This window comes from Salvelinus fontinalis, chromosome 35 (genome assembly GCF_029448725.1).
Source record: "Salvelinus fontinalis isolate EN_2023a chromosome 35, ASM2944872v1, whole genome shotgun sequence".
NCBI classification, from domain to species: domain Eukaryota; kingdom Metazoa; phylum Chordata; class Actinopteri; order Salmoniformes; family Salmonidae; genus Salvelinus; species Salvelinus fontinalis.
The window spans coordinates 36,218,966-36,239,550 of NC_074699.1; the positions used below are offsets into that span (position 1 = coordinate 36,218,966).

Here is a 20,585-nt window from a genome sequence, read left to right on the forward strand (position 1 = left end):
CCCGGTATTTCACTACTGTATACAATTATTTACTATTTCATCATTTGACATTGTGGTATACAGGTATATTGAAGTATATCAGAATATCTAGATAGATAGATAAAGAGATACATTTCAATATATCGGCATATCGTGGCATATTGATATATCTATTCCAACCTGGGATCCACTGTGGACCAGGACCATGCTCCTGACTGGGTAGGGTCTCTGTCTGGGGTCAGAGTCCTCCATCCCAAACATGGTCGTATTGAGGGTGTGAGAACACAGGTAGGTCTCTCCTTCTACAGGCATGTCATCCATCAGGGTGTACACAGCCACCAGACCATCTGACATCCCCATGAAGACACACGCCTGGGTCTGCATGGGTGGGAGGGAGGAGACCAGAATGTTAGGTTGGGGGGGTGTATACGGAATGGAGAGTGGTTGAAGGGACATGGAGAGAGAGACAGATAGTAAAGATATCAACAACACCTTCAAACCGTGATAAAGACTGAAGACTAGATGAAAAGCATGAGCGGACGTGAAAACATTAATGTTTGCTAAGTTAAAATAGAGAGCGGGGCAGTAAAACGACTCTTGTATGCACTGCTACAGTAAATAATACAACCAGTAAATCAATCTACTGTACGGTCTTCTAATTGAAGTGTAAATATGTGTTTGATAGCGTTGGTCATTCCCGACACATATTTACATGTCATACAACCAGGTCAGTGGCTCAGTGTCACTGTAGAATGTTTCCCCCAGAGTTGTTCCTCCCATGACCTCGCAGTCCCCCTAGAAACTACCAGCTGTTGTTCTACTGTTGTCCTACAGCGGGGCCTGACTGTTCTACCTGTACAGCCGACTTCAGTGGAGGAGGGGAAGATCAAAGGGGGCTCCACGTCTGCAGTGTAACACCCTGAACAGCCGACGTGTCAGAAATATGTTAGATAGAGCTGTGGTACTTTGGACGTGTTGCTTCTGTCAAAGTTTCAACAAATCAAACTATCCAACACTTCTGCACCCCTTCTTCATGGCAAGCAAATCAAACTATCCAACACTTCTGCACCCCTTCTTCATGGCAAGCAAATCAAACTATCCAACACTTCTGCACCCCTTCTTCATGGCAAGCAAATCAAACTATCCAACACTTCTGCACCCCTTCTTCGTGGCAAGCAAATCAAAGTGCCTTGCAGGTATAATGTGAGAGAGTCTTTAGCTCCTTATCCCCAGACAGACAGCAGGCTCCACTAGGTCAGCCTCAACACCTGGACTACCCCAGCCACAGGACACTTCAAAGGGCTGAGGGTCTAGAGAGAGGGGGGTGAAGGGGGAAGGAGAAGGGGAGGTGAGGGTTGGTGAAGGGGGAAGGAGAAGGGGAGGTGAGGGGGGGTGAAGGTGGAAGGAGAAGGGGAGGGGAGGTGAGGGGGTGAAGGGGGGAGGTGAGGGGGGTAAAGGGGGAAGGAGAAGGGGAGGTGAGGGGGGGTGAATGGAGAAGGGGAGGGGAGGGGGGTGAAGGGGGAAGGAGAAGGGGAGGTGAATGGGGAAGGAAAGGGGAGGGGAGGGGGGTGAAGGGGGAAGGAGAAGGGGAGGGGAAGTGAGGGGGGTGAAGGGGGGAGGTGAGGGGGGGTGAATGGGGAAGGAGAAGGGGAGGGGAAGGGGGAAGGAGAATGGGAGGTGAGGGGGGGTGAATGGGGAAGGAGAAGGGGAGGTGAGGGGGGTGAAGGAGAGGTGAATGGGGAAGGAAAGGGGAGGGGAGGGGGGTGAAGGGGGAAGGAGAAGGGGAGGGGAAGTGAGGGGGGTGAAGGGGGGAGGTGAGGGGGGGTGAAGGGGAAAGGAGAAGGGGAGGGGAGGGGGGTGAAGGGGAAAGGAGAAGGGGAGGGGAGGGGGGTGAAGGGGGAAGGAGAAGGGGAGGGGGTGAAGGAGAAGGGGAGGGGAAGTGAATGGGGAAGGAGAAGGAGAAGGGGAGGGGAAGTGAATAGGGAAGGAGAAGGGGAGGGGAGGGGGGAGGGGGTGAAGGGGGAAGGAGAAGGGGAGGGGAAGTGAATGGGGAAGGAGAAGGAGAAGGGGAGGGGAAGTGAATAGGGAAGGAGAAGGGGAGGGGAGGGGGGAGAAGGGGGAAGGAGAAGGGGAGGGGGGGTGAAGGAGAAGGGGAGGGGAGGGGAAGTGAATGGGGAAGGAGAAGGGGAGGTGAGGGGGGGTGAATGGGGAAGGAGAAGGGGAGGGGGGGGTGAATGGGGAAGGAGAAGGGGAGGTGAGGGTTGGTGAAGGGGGAAGGAGAAGTGAGGGGGGGTGAAGGGGGAGGAGAAGGGGAAGTGAGGGTTGGTGAAGGGGGAAGTGAGGGTTGGTGAAGGGGGAAGGAGAAGGGAAGGGGGGGTGAAGGGGGAAGGAGAAGGGGAGGTGAGGGTTGGTGAAGGGGGAAGGAGAAGGGGAGGTGAGGGGGTGAATGGGGAAGGAGAAGGGGAGGGGAGGGGGTGAAGGAGAAGGGGAGGTGAGGGTTGGTGAAGGGGGAAGGAGAAGGGGAGGTGAGGGGGGTGAAGGGGGAAGTAGAAGGGGAGGTGAGGGTTGGTGAAGGGGGAAGGAGAAGGGGAGGGGGGTGAAGGGGGAAGGAGAAGGGGTGGTGAGGGGGGTGAAGGGGGAAGGAGAAGGGGAGGGGAGGGGGGGTGAAGGGGGAAGGAGAAGGGGTGGTGAGGGGGAAACAGGCAGTGCTCCTGTTTACCACTAGAAGCACCGAAAGCGTCATGTTGACACAAAACTAATTAAAATGTTTAAATGACTTGGCCATTGACTTTTCCTAAATAAGTATATTTAACACAGCACAGCTGATGGCCCATCTAAACTACACCTAAACTATATTGAAATACATTTTACACATAATAATAGAGTTAGCCTAAACACAAGATTAAATTGACAATAGTCTGATGGGTGACAATATTAACAATCGTCAAACTGTATATGAAGAGATGGGCGCAGCTTGGAATTGATACAGAGGCAGGGAAACGGAGCAACAAAGTGACTTTTTTAAATCCTCCTACAGCAGGGGCAGGCAACTAGAATCAGCCGCTGGGCGATTTTGTCAGAGCGGATGGTCGGGGAGGCAGAACATTAGTACAATGATTTGTGCACCGCAAATGACCACAACTAAGCCCAAAAAGAGATTGTATTTGAAATGAACAATCATTCCATACCTTGATTACACTGAGACACCATCACGTCTCTTCTTTTATTCCTGGAAATACTTGGGAATAGATTTCCTAAATGAAACTAATTTTTAGCTGAATTCCTGGTGATTTTACGGTCTCGTTGCCGACCCGTGCTACAGAGTCATATGCAGGTTGTCACGTTCCTGACCGGTTTTCTGTTATTTTGTATGTGTTTGACAGTCAGGGCGTGAGTTTGGGTGGGTAGTCTATGTTATGTGTTTCTATGTTGGTTTAAGGGTGACCTGATATGGCTCTCAATTAGAGGCAGGTGGTTTTCATTTCCTCTGATTGAGAGCCATATTAAGGTAGGTGTTTTCACATTGATTGTTGTGGGTGGTTGTCTCCTGTGTCTGTGTTTGTCGTGCCCCACGGGACTGTCTTGGTTTGTTTGTACGTTCGTTCTTTTGTGTAGTCATTTTCCTGTTCGTGTGTTCTTCGTTGTATGTAAGTTTGCATGTCCAGGTCTGTCTACGTCGTTTGTTATTTTGTTCGTTATTCAAGTATAGTTCGTTTTTGTCTTGTTAAATAAATTTCATTATGTCATATTCCAACGCTGCATTTTGGTCGAATCCTTGCTCCTCCTCTTCGGATGAAGAGGAGGAGGAAATCCGTTACAGAACCACCCACCAACAAACGATCAAGCAGCGGTGTAACGGGAGAGAGAGACAGCGCACGAAGGAGGAATGGACATGGGAGGATGTTTTGGACGGCAAGGGTTGCTACACATGGGAGGAGATCCTGGCTGGAAAGGATCGCCTCCCATGGAAACAGCTGGAGGCAGCTCGAAGAGCGGAGGAAACCGGAGAAGGAACCGGCGTTATGAGGGGACGCGTCTAGCACGGAAGCCCGTGAAGAAACCCCAAAGATTTCTTGGGGGAGGCTAAGAGGTAGTGGGCCTAGGGCAGGTAGGAGACCTGCGCCCACTTCTCAGGCTAACCGTGGAGAGCGGGAGTACGGGCAGACACTGTGTTACGCAGTAGAGCGCACGGTGTCTCCTGTACGTGTTCATAGCCCGGTGCGGGTTATTCCACCTCCCCGCACTGGCAGGGCTAGATTGAGTATTGAGCCCTACATATCTGGCCACCAGTACGCCTCCTCGGGCCGGCTTACATGGCACCAGCCTTACGCATGGTGTCCCCGGTTCGCCTACATAGCCCGGTGCGGGTTATTCCACCTCCCCGCACTGGACGGGCTACGGGGAGCATTCAACCAGGTAAGGTTGGGCAGGCTCAGTGCTCAAGGGAGCCAGTACGCCTGCACGGTCCGGTATTTCCGGCGCCACCTCCCCGCCCCAGCCCAGTACCACCAGTGCCTACTCCACGCACTAGGCTTCCAGTGCGTTTCCAGAGCCCTGTTCCTCCTCCACGCACTCTCCCTATGGTGCGTGTCTCCAGCCCAGTGCCTCCAGTTTCGGCACCACGCACTAAGCCACCTGTGCGTCTCCAGAGCCCTGTACACACTGTTCCTTCTCCCCGTACTCGTCCTGATGTGCGTGCCCTCAGCCCGGTGCCACCAGTGCCGGTATCACGCACCAGGTCCATAGTGCGTTTTGAGAATCCAGTGTGCCCTGTCCCTGCTCCCCGCACTAGCCTGAAGGTGCGTGTCCTTAGCCCGGTGCCTCCAGTTCCGGCACCACGCACCAGGCCTACAGTGCGCCTCATCCGGCCAGAGCCATCCGTCTCCCCAGCGCCATCTGAGCCATCCGTCTCCCCAGCGCCATCTGAGCCATCCGTCTGTCCCGAGCCATTAGAGCCGCCCGTCTGTCCCGAGCCGTCAGAGCCGTTAGTCAGTCAGGAGCCGCTAAAGCCATTCGTCAGTCAGGATCTGCCAGAGCAGCCAACCAGACAGGATCTGCCAGAGCCGCCAACCAGACAGGATCTGCCAGAGCCGCCAACCAGACAGGATCTGCCAGAGCCGCCAACCAGACAGGATCTGCCAGAGCCGCCAACCAGACAGGATCTGCCAGAGCCGCCAACCAGACAGGATCTGCCAGAGCCGCCAGCCAGCCAGGATCGGCCAGAGCCGTCAGCCAGCCATGAGCGTCCAGAGCCGTCAGCCAGCCATGAGCGTCCAGAGCCGTCAGCCAGCCATGAGCGTCCAGAGCCGTCAGCCAGCCATGAGCGTCCAGAGCCGTCAGCCAGCCATGAGCGTCCAGAGCCGTCAGCCAGCCATGAGCGTCCAGAGCCGTCAGCCAGCCATGAGCGTCCAGAGCCGTCAGCCAGCCATGAGCGTCCAGAGCCGTCAGCCAGCCATGAGCGTCCAGAGCCGTCAGCCAGTCATGAGCTGCCCCTCAGCCCAGAGCTGCCATTTATCCAGAACTGCCCCTCTGTCCGGAGTTGCCCCTCTATCCTGAGTTGCCCCTCTATCCTGAGTTGCCCCTCTATCCTGAGTTGCCCCTCTATCCTGAGTTGCCCCTCTATCCTGAGTTGCCCCTCTATCCTGAGTTGCCCCTCTATCCTGAGTTGCCCCTCTATCCTGAGTTGCCCCTCTATCCTGAGTTGCCCCTCTATCCTGAGTTGCCCCTCTATCCTGAGTTGCCCCTCTATCCTGAGTTGCCCCTCTATCCTGAGTTGCCCCTCTATCCTGAGTTGCCCCTCTATCCTGAGTTGCCCCTCTATCCTGAGTTGCCCCTCTATCCTGAGTTGCCCCTCTATCCTGAGTTGCCCCTCTATCCTGAGTTGCCCCTCTATCCTGAGTTGCCCCTCTATCCTGAGTTGCCCCTCTATCCTGAGTTGCCCCTCTATCCTGAGTTGCCCCTCTATCCTGAGTTGCCCCTCTATCCTGAGTTGCCCCTCTATCCTGAGTTGCCCCTCTATCCTGAGTTGCCCCTCTATCCTGAGTTGCCCCTCTATCCTGAGTTGCCCCTCTATCCTGAGTTGCCCCTCTATCCTGAGTTGCCCCTCTATCCTGAGTTGCCCCTCTATCCTGAGTTGCCCCTCTATCCTGAGTTGCCCCTCTATCCTGAGTTGCCCCTCTATCCTGAGTTGCCCCTCTATCCTGAGTTGCCCCTCTATCCTGAGTTGCCCCTCTATCCTGAGTTGCCCCTCTATCCTGAGTTGCCCCTCTATCCTGAGTTGCCCCTCTATCCTGAGTTGCCCCTCTATCCTGAGTTGCCCCTCTATCCTGAGTTGCCCCTCTATCCTGAGTTGCCCCTCTATCCTGAGTTGCCCCTCTATCCTGAGTTGCCCCTCTATCCTGAGTTGCCCCTCTATCCTGAGTTGCCCCTCTATCCTGAGTTGCCCCTCTATCCTGAGTTGCCCCTCTATCCTGAGTTGCCCCTCTATCCTGAGTTGCCCCTCTATCCTGAGTTGCCCCTCTATCCTGAGTTGCCCCTCTATCCTGAGTTGCCCCTCTATCCTGAGTTGCCCCTCTATCCTGAGTTGCCCCTCTATCCTGAGTTGCCCCTCTATCCTGAGTTGCCCCTCTATCCTGAGTTGCCCCTCTATCCTGAGTTGCCCCTCTATCCTGAGTTGCCCCTCTATCCTGAGTTGCCCCTCTATCCTGAGTTGCCCCTCTATCCTGAGTTGCCCCTCTATCCTGAGTTGCCCCTCTATCCTGAGTTGCCCCTCTATCCTGAGTTGCCCCTCTATCCTGAGTTGCCCCTCTATCCTGAGTTGCCCCTCTATCCTGAGTTGCCCCTCTATCCTGAGTTGCCCCTCTATCCTGAGTTGCCCCTCTATCCTGAGTTGCCCCTCTATCCTGAGTTGCCCCTCTATCCTGAGTTGCCCCTCTATCCTGAGTTGCCCCTCTATCCTGAGTTGCCCCTCTATCCTGAGTTGCCCCTCTATCCTGAGTTGCCCCTCTATCCTGAGTTGCCCCTCTATCCTGAGTTGCCCCTCTATCCTGAGTTGCCCCTCTATCCTGAGTTGCCCCTCTATCCTGAGTTGCCCCTCTATCCTGAGTTGCCCCTCTATCCTGAGTTGCCCCTCTATCCTGAGTTGCCCCTCTATCCTGAGTTGCCCCTCTATCCTGAGTTGCCCCTCTATCCTGAGTTGCCCCTCTATCCTGAGTTGCCCCTCTATCCTGAGTTGCCCCTCTATCCTGAGTTGCCCCTCTATCCTGAGTTGCCCCTCTATCCTGAGTTGCCCCTCTATCCTGAGTTGCCCCTCTATCCTGAGTTGCCCCTCTATCCTGAGTTGCCCCTCTATCCTGAGTTGCCCCTCTATCCTGAGTTGCCCCTCTATCCTGAGTTGCCCCTCTATCCTGAGTTGCCCCTCTATCCTGAGTTGCCCCTCTATCCTGAGTTGCCCCTCTATCCTGAGTTGCCCCTCTATCCTGAGTTGCCCCTCTATCCTGAGTTGCCCCTCTATCCTGAGTTGCCCCTCTATCCTGAGTTGCCCCTCTATCCTGAGTTGCCCCTCTATCCTGAGTTGCCCCTCTATCCTGAGTTGCCCCTCTATCCTGAGTTGCCCCTCTATCCTGAGTTGCCCCTCTATCCTGAGTTGCCCCTCTATCCTGAGTTGCCCCTCTATCCTGAGTTGCCCCTCTATCCTGAGTTGCCCCTCTATCCTGAGTTGCCCCTCTATCCTGAGTTGCCCCTCTATCCTGAGTTGCCCCTCTATCCTGAGTTGCCCCTCTATCCTGAGTTGCCCCTCTATCCTGAGTTGCCCCTCTATCCTGAGTTGCCCCTCTATCCTGAGTTGCCCCTCTATCCTGAGTTGCCCCTCTATCCTGAGTTGCCCCTCTATCCTGAGTTGCCCCTCTATCCTGAGTTGCCCCTCTATCCTGAGTTGCCCCTCTATCCTGAGTTGCCCCTCTATCCTGAGTTGCCCCTCTATCCTGAGTTGCCCCTCTATCCTGAGTTGCCCCTCTATCCTGAGTTGCCCCTCTATCTTGAGCTGCCTCTCTATCCTGACCTGCCTCTCTATCCTGACCTACCTCTCTATCCTGACCTACCTCTCTATCCTGACCTACCTCTCTGTCCTGAGCGATATCTCTGTCCTGAGCCACCTTATCCCGGTGCTGCCCCTTATCTTAAGGTTACCAGTTAAATTAAGTGGGTGTAAGATGAGGGTGGTCATTCTAAGGGGGAGACGTAAGCTGGGATTGACTATGGTGGGGTGGGGACCTCGCCCAGAGCCTGAGCCACCACCGTGGTCAGACGCCCACCCAGACCCTCCCCTAGACTTTTGGTGGTGCGTTCGGAGTACGCACCTTGAGGGGGGGGTTATGTCACGTTCCTGACCGGTTTTCTGTTATTTTGTATGTGTTTGACGGTCAGGGCGTGAGTTTGGGTGGGTAGTCTATGTTATGTGTTTCTATGTTGGTTTAAGGGTGACCTGATATGGCTCTCAATTAGAGGCAGGTGGTTTTCATTTCCTCTGATTGAGAGCCATATTAAGGTAGGTGTTTTCACATTGATTGTTGTGGGTGGTTGTCTCCTGTGTCTGTGTTTGTCGTGCCACACGGGACTGTCTTGGTTTGTTTGTACGTTCGTTCTTTTGTGTAGTCATTTTCCTGTTCGTGTGTTCTTCGTTGTATGTAAGTTTGCATGTCCAGGTCTGTCTACGTCGTTTGTTATTTTGTTCGTTATTCAAGTATAGTTCGTTTTTGTCTTGCTAAATAAATTTCATTATGTCATATTCCAACGCTGCATTTTGGTCGAATCCTTGCTCCTCCTCTTCGGATGAAGAGGAGGAGGAAATCCGTTACACAGGTAAGACGTTTTGATTTCTGTATAATATCTGAAAGAGACGATTCTGATGTTTCCAAAACACTCATTTTTGCCAAATAGCTCAAAATTAAAGAGATGAGCTCTATTTCAAAATATCACTTTTACCAAGAATAACCGCTTCCATGCACTCCACACATGAACACGTGGCAGCATAGAGCCCAGGCTACTGAGCAAAGACTAGTAACATAATAAAACAGACCAGGCTACTGAGCAAAGACTAGTAACATAATAAAACAGACCAGGCTACTGAGCAAAGACTAGTAACATAATAAAACAGACCAGGCTACTGAGCAAAGACTAGTAACATAATAAAACAGATCATATGCTATTCTGTTCTTTTGAAATACATTTTATTATTTCAATGTTTCTTAAGACCTGCCAAAATGAAATCATAATAGAAATTATAATGGGTGTGGTTAGTGTTTTTTATTTTTTATTTTTTACAAATAGCCTACAGTAATATATACTAATGAAAATGCTATTATGTTCTTTAAAAAATATAAAAATGTGTATTCTAATGTTACCTTCATAAACACAACCAAAGGAACATTTTCGGGATGCATATATTAAATGAATTTAGACTGTTTGAATGTTGACATCAAAAAGACGCGCCATTGGCTCAGAGCGGGACCGCTTGAGGGCTGGCATTTCTACTGTTAAGAGGAGCGTAAAACCTCTTTTACTACAGTAGCTGAGCTACTTAATGATGGTCAGAATGCAAATAAATCCCTAGAAACGGTGAAAACAGTCATAGGCTGGTTTCGAAGGCAGTTAGATGGTACCGTATTATTATCAACTGCTGTACTGTTACTGTATAAACACTTTACAGTACAGAGATAAGAGAACACTGATTATCCAGTGTAGGAGGGTTACATTGGGATTTAGTAGATGACAGAACAACAATGGCTTGGGTTCCCATAATTCTTTCTCACAGAGACCCATGCAATCATGTATGGTTGTCCGGGGCTACAACAACAATGTGTATTGTTGGGGTTACTGGTGGACCGGTTAGGGAACTACTGGTCTAGGAGATGGTTTGAGATAGGGTTGTCACAGTAGCAGTATCGCGATAAGTCTCGTGGCAAGGAAACAAAATGTGAAGCGGATTTCATTTCTAAAGGAAAACAATCCTAATCTTGGAAACAAAGAGCATTATGTTATCACCCAGAGTCAAATGTGTTTATTTTACAAGCTATACACAATATTGTAAGGAAGGTTCCTAAAGGAGCAAATAGTAGTCTGCTTTATGTGTTCGCCATGGAAAATCAAGTATGGTATTATTGTGATGCTGGTATCATGACAACCATACAGGGCAGTAGTGAACAGTATGTTACATGGGCTCTGGCGGGCACGGGGAACAGACAGTTGACAACAGGAGAGTTACCTGGTCTCTGGCGGGCACGGGGAACAGACAGGTGACAACAGGAGAGTTACCTGGTCTCTGGCGGGCACGGGGAACAGACAGGTGACAACAGGAGAGTTACCTGGTCTCTGGCGGGCACGGGGAACAGACAGGTGACTATAGCAGGACAGGAGATCTGTTTCTGGGGCTGGCTCAGTGGACACATCTCCTTTAGACTGTAGATGAACACTTCCTGCTCCTAGAACACACACACACACACACACAAGTAAATACACACACACACACAAGTAAATACACACACACACACACACACACACACACACACACACACACACACACACACACACACACACACACACACACACACACACGTGTATGTACAGTTGAAGTCGGAAGTTTACATACACTTAGGTTGGCGTCATTAAAACTCGTTTTTCAATCACTCCACACATTTCTTGTTAACAAACTATAGTTTTGGCAAGTCAGTTGGGACATCTACTTTGTGCATGACACAAGTAATTTTTACAACAATTGTTTACAGACAGATTATTTCACTTATAATTCACTGTATCACAATTCCAGTGGGTCAGAAGTTTACATGCACTAAGTTGACTGTGCCTTTAAACCGCTTGGAAAATTCCAGAAAATGATGTCATGGCTTTAGAAGCTTCTGAGAGGCCAATTGACATAATTTGAGTCAATTGGAGGTGTACCTGTGGATGTATTTCAAGGCCTACCTTCAAACTCATTGCCTCTTTGCTTGACATCATGGGAAAATCTAAAGATATCTGCCAAGACCTCAGAAAAAAGATTGTAGAACTCCACAAGTCTGGATCACCCTTCGGAGAAAATTTCCAAACGCCTGAAGGTACCACGTTCATCTGTACAAACAATAGTACGCAAGTATAAACACCATGGGACCACGCAGCCGTCATACCGCTCAGGAAGGAGACGCGTTGTCTCTTAGAGATGAACGTACTTTGGTGAGAAAAGTGCGAATCAATCCCAGAACGACAGCAAAGGACCTTGTGAAGATGCTGGAGGAAACGGTTACAAAAGTATCTATATCCACAGTAAAACGAGTCCTATATCGATATAACCTGAAAGGCCGCTCAACAAGGAAGAAGCCACTGCTCCAAAACCGCCATAAAAAAGACACGGTTTGCAACTGCACATGGGGACAAAGATCTTACTTTTTGGAGAAATGTCCTCTGGTCTGATGAAACGAAAATAGAACTGTTTGGCCATAATGACCATCATTATGTTTGGAGGAAAAAGGGGGAGGCTTGCAAGCCGAAGAACACCATCTCAACCGTGAAGCACGGGGGTGGCAGTATCATGTTGTGGGGGTGCTTTGCTGCAGGAGGGACTGGTGAACTTCACAACATAGATGGCATCATGAGGGAGGAAAATTATGTGGATATATTGAAACAACATTTCAAGACATCAGTCAGGAAGTTAAAGCTTGGTCACAAATGGGTCTTCCAAATGGACAATGACCCCAAGAATACTTCCAAAGTTGTGGCAAAATGACTTAAAGACAACAAAGTCAAGGTATTGGAGTGGCCATCACAAAGCCCTGACCTCAATTCTACAGAAAATGTGGGCAGAACTGAAAAAGTATTTGCGAGCAAGGAGGCCTACAAACCTGACTAAGTTACACCAGCTCTGTCAGGAGGAATGGGCCAAAATTCACCCAACTTATTGTGGGAAGCTTGTGGAAGGCTACCCGAAACGTTTGACGCAAGTTAAACAATTTAAAGGCAATAGTACCAAATACTAATTGAGTGTATGTAAATGTCTGACCCACTGGGAATGTGATGAAAGAAATAAAAGCTGAAATAAATCATTCTCTCTACTATTATTCTGACATTTCACATTCTTAAAATAAAGTGGTGATCCTAACTGACCTAAGACAGGGCAATTTTTACTAGGATTACATGTCAGGAATTGTGAAAAACTGAGTTTAAATGTATTTGGCTGGTGTATGTAAACTTCCGACATACTGTACATACAGTACCAGTCAAAAGTTTGGACACCTAATCATTCCATTGTTTTTTTTACATTTTTACTATTTTCTACTTTGTAGAATAATAGTGATGACATCAAAAAGGTGTTAAACAAATCAAAATATATTTTATATTTGAGATTCTTCAAAGTAGCCACCCTTTGCCTTGATGACAGCTTTGCACACTCTTGGCATTCTCTCAACCAGCTTCATGAGGTAGTCACCTGAAATGCTTTTCAATTAACAGGTGTGCCTTGTTAAAAGTTAATTTGTGGAATTTATTTCCTTCTTAATGCGTTTGAGACAATCAGTTGTGCTGTGACAAGGGGGGGGGGGGGGGGGGGGGGGGTATACAGAAGATATACTATTTGGTAAAAGACCAAGTCCATATTAGGTCAAGAACAGCCCAAATAAGCAAAGAGAAATGACAGTCCATCATTACTTTAAGACATGAAGGTCAGTCAATCCGGAAAATTTAAAGTACAGTCGCAAAAACCCTCAAGCGCTATGTTAAAACTGGCTCTCATGAGGGCTGCCACAGGAATGGAAGACACATAGTTACCTCTGCTGCAAAGCATAAGGTCAGTGTTACCAGCCTCAGAAATTGGCAACTAACTGCACCTCAGATTGCACCTCACAGAGTTCAAGTAACAGACACATCTCAACATCAACTGTTCAGAGGAGACTGCGTGAATCAGGCCTTCATGACGAATTTGCTGCAAAGAAACCACGAATAAAGGACACCAATAAGAAGATCTGGTTTGCGCTTAGTGGGACTATCATTTGTTTTTCAACAGGATCATGACCCAAAACACACATCCAGGCTGTGGAAGGGCTATTTGACCAAGAAGCAGAGTGATAGAGTGCTGCATCAGATGACCTGGCATCCACAATCACTCAACCTCAACCCAATTGAGATGGTTTGGGATGAGTTGGACCGCAGAGTGAAGGAAAAGCAGCCAACAAGTGCTCAGCATGTGGGAACTCCTTCAAGACTGTTGGAAAAGCATTACAGGTGAAGCTGGTTGAGAGAATGCCAAGAGTGTGCAAAGCTGTCATCAAGGCAAAGGGTAGCTACTTTGAAGAATCTAAAATCTAAAACATATTTTGATTTGTTTAACACTTTTTTGGTTACTACATGATTCCATATGTGTTATTTCATAGTTTTGACGTCTTCACTATTATTTTACAATGTAGAAAATAGTAAAAATAAAGAAAAACCCTTGAATGAATAGGTGTGTCCAAACTTTTGATTGGTAAAGTACACACACAAAAAAAAAAAATCGTCCCACAGTTGAAACTAAATGTATAATGTGGATAATGTTATACGCTTCCATTTCATGGGCAGAGCAATACATAAAAAATATTGCCAATGATCATTTTGTATATAAACACCCATGTATTCTTTAACATGTACCCTAATTACATAAGTACCAGTGTATTCTTGGCAGTTCTCAATGACACTCCCCATACATGTTATCACTAGACTTTACACTGACAGAGGGCTATGTAAACTGTAAACTTGCAATGTAAATCCAGTGTTAAGGATAGTTTGGACAACCCCACCCCCAGTGTTTATGTAAACTCACATTTAAGTAAACTGTCAGATGCAAAGAACATGTATGAATAAATATAAGTATTCTATTCTAATGCCCATAGGAAACCCAGTGTTAGTGATTGTTAGGCAAACCCCAACCCCAGTGTTAATGATTGTTTGGCCAACTCCAACCCCAGTGTTAGTGATTGTTTGGCCAACTCCAACCCCAGTGTTAATGATTGTTTGGCCAACTCCAACTCCAGTGTTAGTGATTGTTTGGCCAACTCCAACCCCAGTGTTAGTGATTGTTTGGCCAACTCCAACCCCAGTGTTAGTGATTGTTTGGCCAACTCCAACCCCAGTGTTAGTGATTGTTTGGCCAACCTCTGTGGCGGTCCATAAGGTGTTGTCCATCTTCATCTGACAGCTCAGCCTGGTTCCTGGACACGGCATCCTCTTCACCTCTACCTGACCCTTCTCTACGTTCACCACACTGTAGTTCCTATAGGACAACACACATTCACTACCACACTGTAGTTCCTATAAGACAACACACATTCACTACCACACTGTAGTTCCTATAGGACAACACACATTCACTACCACACTGTAGTTCCTATAGGACAACACACATTCACTACCACACTGTAGTTTCTATAAGACAACACACATTCACTACCACACTGTAGTTCCTAAGACAACACACATTCACTACCACACTGTAGTTCCTATAGGACAACACACATTCACTATCACACTGTAGTTCCTATAAGACAACACACATTCACTACCACACTGTAGTTCCTATAGGACAACACACATTCACTACCACACTGTAGTTCCTATAGGACAACACACATTCACTACCACACTGTAGTTTCTATAGGACAACACACATTCACTACCACACTGTAGTTCCTATAGGACAACACACATTCACTACCACACTGTAGTTCCTATAAGACAACACACATTCACTACCACACTGTAGTTCCTATAGGACAACACACATTCACTACCCCACTGTAGTTCCTATAGGACAACACACATTCACTACCACACTGTAGTTCCTACACACACACACACACACACACACACACACACACACACACACACACACACACACACACACACACACACACACACACACACACACACACACACACACACACACAGTAGTCCAACAAGTCATACCGAGACAATACACACCATTTAACCGTGTTACCCTGACACAGAGTTAGGACAGTAATCAATCTTTCTCCTTCTTCCCCTGGCGGAGTAGTACCTGCTGACAATTATCATGTCATTCTCATGGTCGGTTCCCATGCTGGAAGCCCTGGCGCAATACCTCTATGAGGGGGTATTAGAATTACAAAGGATCTCTATGGGGTTAACAGCAGGACAGCTGCAGGCAATAGCAGTCATTAGCAGCACCTGTATGGAGCAATGAAAGCTGCCTTTATCTTAGTGAGATTATCTCCCAGTCCCTAAACACACACAGTCACACACAGGGGGAGAGCAACACTAAAGCAATTACTTTCCACCTGGGAGCTTTATTACAGGACAGGAGTGTGTGTGTGTTACTCTCAGAGAGGTATGTGCAGAGTATGTATGTGTGTGTGTGTTCTGCCTCCACTGCTCTTTATGAGACAGTCCAAGCATAAACAGTTTAAATACACCCTCAGATCCTCAGGAAGTCTACACTGAGACATTTTGGTCCAGGAAAACCTCTGAAATCAACACAAAGAGAAACCAACCTGTCGTCCTTGTCCCCGTCCCAGAAGACAGCGCTGTGTCCCTGCAAGTGGGACAGGAAGAGCTGGGAGTGTGTGTCACAGGCCAACAGGTACCTCAGACATGGGAAGCTGGGCTCCTGCATCTGCCTCACACACTGCATGGCCAGGGGCCTCTGGATCAAGAGAGAGACACACAGTCACTATGTCATACTGTAAGCCAGGGTTCCCCAATTGGTGGCCAGTGGATTGGTGATTTTATCTGAGCAAAAAAAAAAACACCAGCAAATTAGCCCCAAGTGATTTACATTTTGAAAATGTAAATCCGTATTCCCATGCATAATAGAGAGATATACTATATATAAAAATTTATGTGGACACCCCTTCAAATTAGAGGATTTGGCTATTTCAGTCACACCCATTACTGACAGGTGTATAAAATCGAGCACACAGCCATGCAATCTCCATAGACAAACATTGGCAGTAGAACGGCCTTACTGAAGAGCTCAGTGACTTTCAATGTGGCACCGTCTTACGATACCACCTTTCCAACAAGTCAGTTTGTCAAATTTCTGCCTTGCTAGAGCTGCCCCGGGCAAATGTAAGTGCTGTTATTGTGAAATGGAAACGTCTAGGAGCAACAACGGCTCTTCCGTGAATTGGTAGGCCACACAAGCTCACAGAATGAGACCGCCGAGTGCTGAAGCGTGTAGCACGTAAAAATAGTCTGTCCTCAGTTGTAACACTCACTACCGAGTTCCAAACTGCCTCTGGAAGCAATGTCAGCACAATAACTGTTCGTTGGGAGTTTCATGAAATGGGTTTTCAAGGCCGAGCAGCCGCACTAAGATCACCATGCCAAGCGTTGGCTGGAATGGTGTAAAGCTCATCGCCATTGGACTCTGGAGCAGTGGATACGCGTTCTTCGGAGTGATGAATCACGCGTCACCATCTGGCAGTCCGACGGACGAAACTGGGTTTGGCTGATGCTATCTGCCAAACCCAGGGAGAACTGGAGAACGCTATCTGCCCGAATGCATAATGCCAACTGTAAAGTTTGGTGGAGGAGGAATAATGGTCTGGGGCTGTTTTTCCATGGTTCAGGCTAGGCCCCTTAGTTCCAGTGAAAGGAAATCTTAACGCTACAGCATACAACAACATTCTAGATGATTCTGTGTTTACAACTTTGTGGCAACAGTATGACAATGCCCCTGTGCACAAAGCAAGGTCCATACAGAAATGGTTTTTCGAGATCGGTGTGGAAGAACTTGACTGGCCTGCAGAGCCCTGACGTCAACCCCATCAAACACCTTTGGATGAATTGCAACGCCGACTTTAATCACCCAACATCAGTGCCTGACCTCACTAATGCTCTTGTGGCTGAATGGAAGCAAGTCCCCACAGCAATGTTCCAACATCTAGTGGAAAGCCTTCCCAGAAGAGTGGAGGCTGTTGTAGCAGCAAAGGGGGGACCAACTCCATATTAATGCCGATGATTCTGGAATGAGATTTTCAACGAGCAGGTGTCCACATACTTTTGGTCATGTATTGTATATGTGATTGTACACAAATGTAAGAAAAGGTTTGAAATTATTACGTTTTAGTCAAACATTATATCTGTTTGGGCTTCTTGTGGTCAATTTGAAGTCTACAAATTATTTGTAGTTATGTTTCCGGCCCCCTGACTATCCACTTAAGAAAAAAATCGTCCCACGGTTGAATCTAGTTGATGATCCCTGCTGTAAGCCACACAGCCTTATAATATCAGTTGTTAATACACATCTAGATGTATGAAAGATAGCAAGATAGCATGATAGCATTATAGTGGTGCGGATTAGTCATCACACTTTCCTATTTAAAAGCAGCATATCCAAGCCAGCACAGCTTGGCTCACTAGTGTGAAAAGTGTATTTGCGTCCCAGCCCACAGCCCCTCACCTTCTCAGGCTTAATGTCCCAGCCCACAGCCCCTCACCTTCTCAGGCTTAGTGTCCCAGCCCACAGCCCCTCACCTTCTCAGGCTTAGTGTCCCAGCCCACAGCCCCTCACCTTCTCAGGCTTAGTGTCCCAGCCCTCAGCCCCTCACCTTCTCAGGCTTAGTGTCCCAGCCCTCAGCCCCTCACCTTCTCAGGCTTAGTGTCCCAGCCCTCAGCCCCTCACCTTCTCAGGCTTAGTGTCCCAGCCCTCAGCCCCTCACCTTCTCAGGCTTAGTGTCCCAGCCCACAGCCCCTCACCTTCTCAGGCTTAGTGTCCCAGCCCTCAGCCCCTCACCTTCTCAGGCTTAGTGTCCCAGCCCACAGCCCCTCACCTTCTCAGGCTTAGTGTCCCAGCCCTCAGCCCCTCACCTTCTCAGGCTTAGTGTCCCAGCGCACAGCCCCTCACCTTCTCAGGCTTAGTGTCCCAGCCCTCAGCCCCTCACCTTCTCAGGCTTAGTGTCCCAGCCCACAGCCCCTCACCTTCTCAGGCTTAGTGTCCCAGCCCTCAGCCCCTCACCTTCTCAGGCTTAGTGTCCCAGCACTCGATCATCAGGCCATGCAGACAGTGGAACTGGACTTCCTCTGGGTTTCCCAGGGTGGGACGGATCCCTTTAGACAGCTTCTTAGCTATCTGGAGCTGGTGCTGGCCCAACGCAGGCCTACAACCTGACAGCAACTCATACACAACCATCCCATACGAGAACATATCCACCTGGGTGGGTGAGAGAGAGAGAGAGAGAAAATGGGAGATTGATTTAATATGTTATCTACACAGTGTACAAAACATTAAGAATACCTGCTCTTTCCATGACAGACTGACCAGGTGAATCCAGGTGAAAGCTATGATCCCTTATTGATGTCACTTGTTAAAAACACTTTAAAATCAGTGTAGATGGGGAGGAGGAGACAGGTTAAAGAAGGATTTTTAAGCCTTGAGACAATTGAGACATGGATAGTGTATGTGTGCCATTCAGAGGGTGGCTGGGCAAGACAAAACATCTAAGTGCATTTGAACAGGGTGTGGTAGTAGGTGCCAGGCACACCAGTTTGTGTCAAGGACTGCAACGTTGCTGGGTTTTTCATGCTCAACAGTTTCCTTGTGTATCAAGAATGGTCCACTATCCAAAAACATCCAGCCAACGTGACACACCTGTGGGAAGCATTGGAGTCAACAATGACACACACACACACACACACACACACACACACACACACACACACACACACACACGTCATCCCATTGTAATAGTCAGACTCTAATGTTATCTATGAAGGCCATTCAGCTTGGTGATGGAACACAAAACAGCATATTTTCAGTCCAGGAAATAGTCCAAGATGAATTCCTTTCTATGAATGGCCATGAGTTTGAGATGAACAGCCCACTGTGGCTTTCTTCCCAGGGTTTATTTAACGCAGCGCAGACAGATGGGGCCAAAATGCACCGGAGTGGTGAGTTTCCACGCTCTGTTAGCGTTACGGTAGCAGTCCTGGCTCCTCGCCACGATGACATCACTTGGCAACTATTCTGAGAATCCTCAACGTCTGTGGTTCTCGGAGTCAGAGGGGCTACAGTAAGGGCCGTGGTATATTCTCTATGCTACATTCTTATAAGGTCCCCTCCCTGTCTGTCATCAATCTCTATCATTGGTATGACCAATGGGGAAATGGGGAAATCCAATGTTGCCAAAGAAAATATGGGTTGTTGAATATTATACTATTATATTACACACTATTTATGTATACCCTGTTTATAGATTAGTTAAGTACACAGAATGTCTGGTATTCCATCTCTCTGTCTTTTTATTTTAGTCATCTCTCTTTCTCCCTCCCTCCATCTCTAAGTCTTTCCATTTTGGTCACTCTTTTTTTCCTCTCCGTCTCTTCCTGCAGCATTACAATAACTACATCCTGAAACCTCATTTGAAGTGAAATCAAAGAGGAACCAAAAAGGATTAAAGTATGGCAGGAGGGACATGATTGGCTGAGAACAGCAGAACAGGGTCAGAGTATAGACGTGAGGGTTTAACAGCAGAACAGGGTCAGAGTATAGACGTGAGGGTTTAACAGCAGAACAGGGTCAGAGTATAGACGTGAGGGTTTAACAGCAGAACAGGGTCAGAGTATAGACGTGAGGGTTTAACAGCAGAACAGGGTCAGAGTATAGACGTGAGGGTTTAACAGCAGAATAGGGTCAGAGTATTGGTTTAAAGTCACCTCTCACTTCCCTTTGAGAGGATGCTCAATTGAGTTGGAGGGTTAAAGGAGATTTAACCCCCTAGAAAAACAGTCAAACCAGTGTGTGTATGTGTGTGTGTGTGCGTCAAACCACTTAAAAGCCCTGCTAAGCCAGCCCAGACCCCCTAGAGAGAGTAGAGCCCAGACCCCCTAGAGAGAGTGGAGCCCAGACCCCCTAGAGAGAGTAGAGCCCAGACCCCCTAGAGAGAGTAGAGCCCAGACCCCCTAGAGAGAGTAGAGCCCAGACCCCTAGAGAGAGTGGAGCCCAGACCCCCTAGAGAGAGTAGAGCCCAGAGATGGTAGACAGCCCTGTTGGAACGGCTCATTAAAAGCCCTGCTAAGCCAGCCCAGACCCCCTAGAGAGAGTAGAGCCCAGAGATGGTAGACAGCCCTGTTGGAAAGGCTCATTAAAATGAAGACATAAAAGCCCTCAGGATTAAAGTACACAGAGACAGAGTTGGTTGGTTGGCTTCATACCGTAGTTGGCTAATTCATGGTTGACTAATACATATCAGAGTGGGAGTCGATTGCCTGATGAGCAACCACAGAGGGAGAGTTAATTGGATAATTAATATCAGGACGAGAGATGATTGGCTAACGAGCAGAAAAAGCAGGAGCTAATTGCCCTCCTAACCAACACGGAGGGCAAGTTGAGTAAATTCCAGTATACTATAGAATATATTCCACAAGAAACTTACGGGAACCCTTCACCTCAGACGGGTAGGCTATGGGACATTACTGTACGCCCAGTACAGTCATACAGGCATTACGGAATGGATGCCTTAGTTATAGACATGTGACATACTGTGTAAAAATATGTACCCAGACATACTGCACAGTAAAACACACATCTCATTTCCTTACATTTCACTTGCAGA

General features: G+C 48.3%; 1 protein-coding gene across 2 annotated transcripts in view; it reads right to left on the reverse strand.

Moving 5' to 3' along the window:
* lrrk1 (leucine-rich repeat kinase 1) overlaps positions 1–20,585 on the reverse strand; it is a gene marked incomplete at its 5' end in the record, with an annotated part of 102,605 nt that overhangs the window by 26,339 nt on the left and 55,681 nt on the right. For both annotated transcript variants that reach the window (XM_055900081.1, XM_055900080.1), the window contains 5 exon segments: positions 160–357; positions 10,341–10,457; positions 14,149–14,266; positions 15,522–15,673; positions 17,990–18,184. In XM_055900081.1, the coding sequence (XP_055756056.1) occupies positions 160–357; positions 10,341–10,457; positions 14,149–14,266; positions 15,522–15,673; positions 17,990–18,184 (780 nt within the window).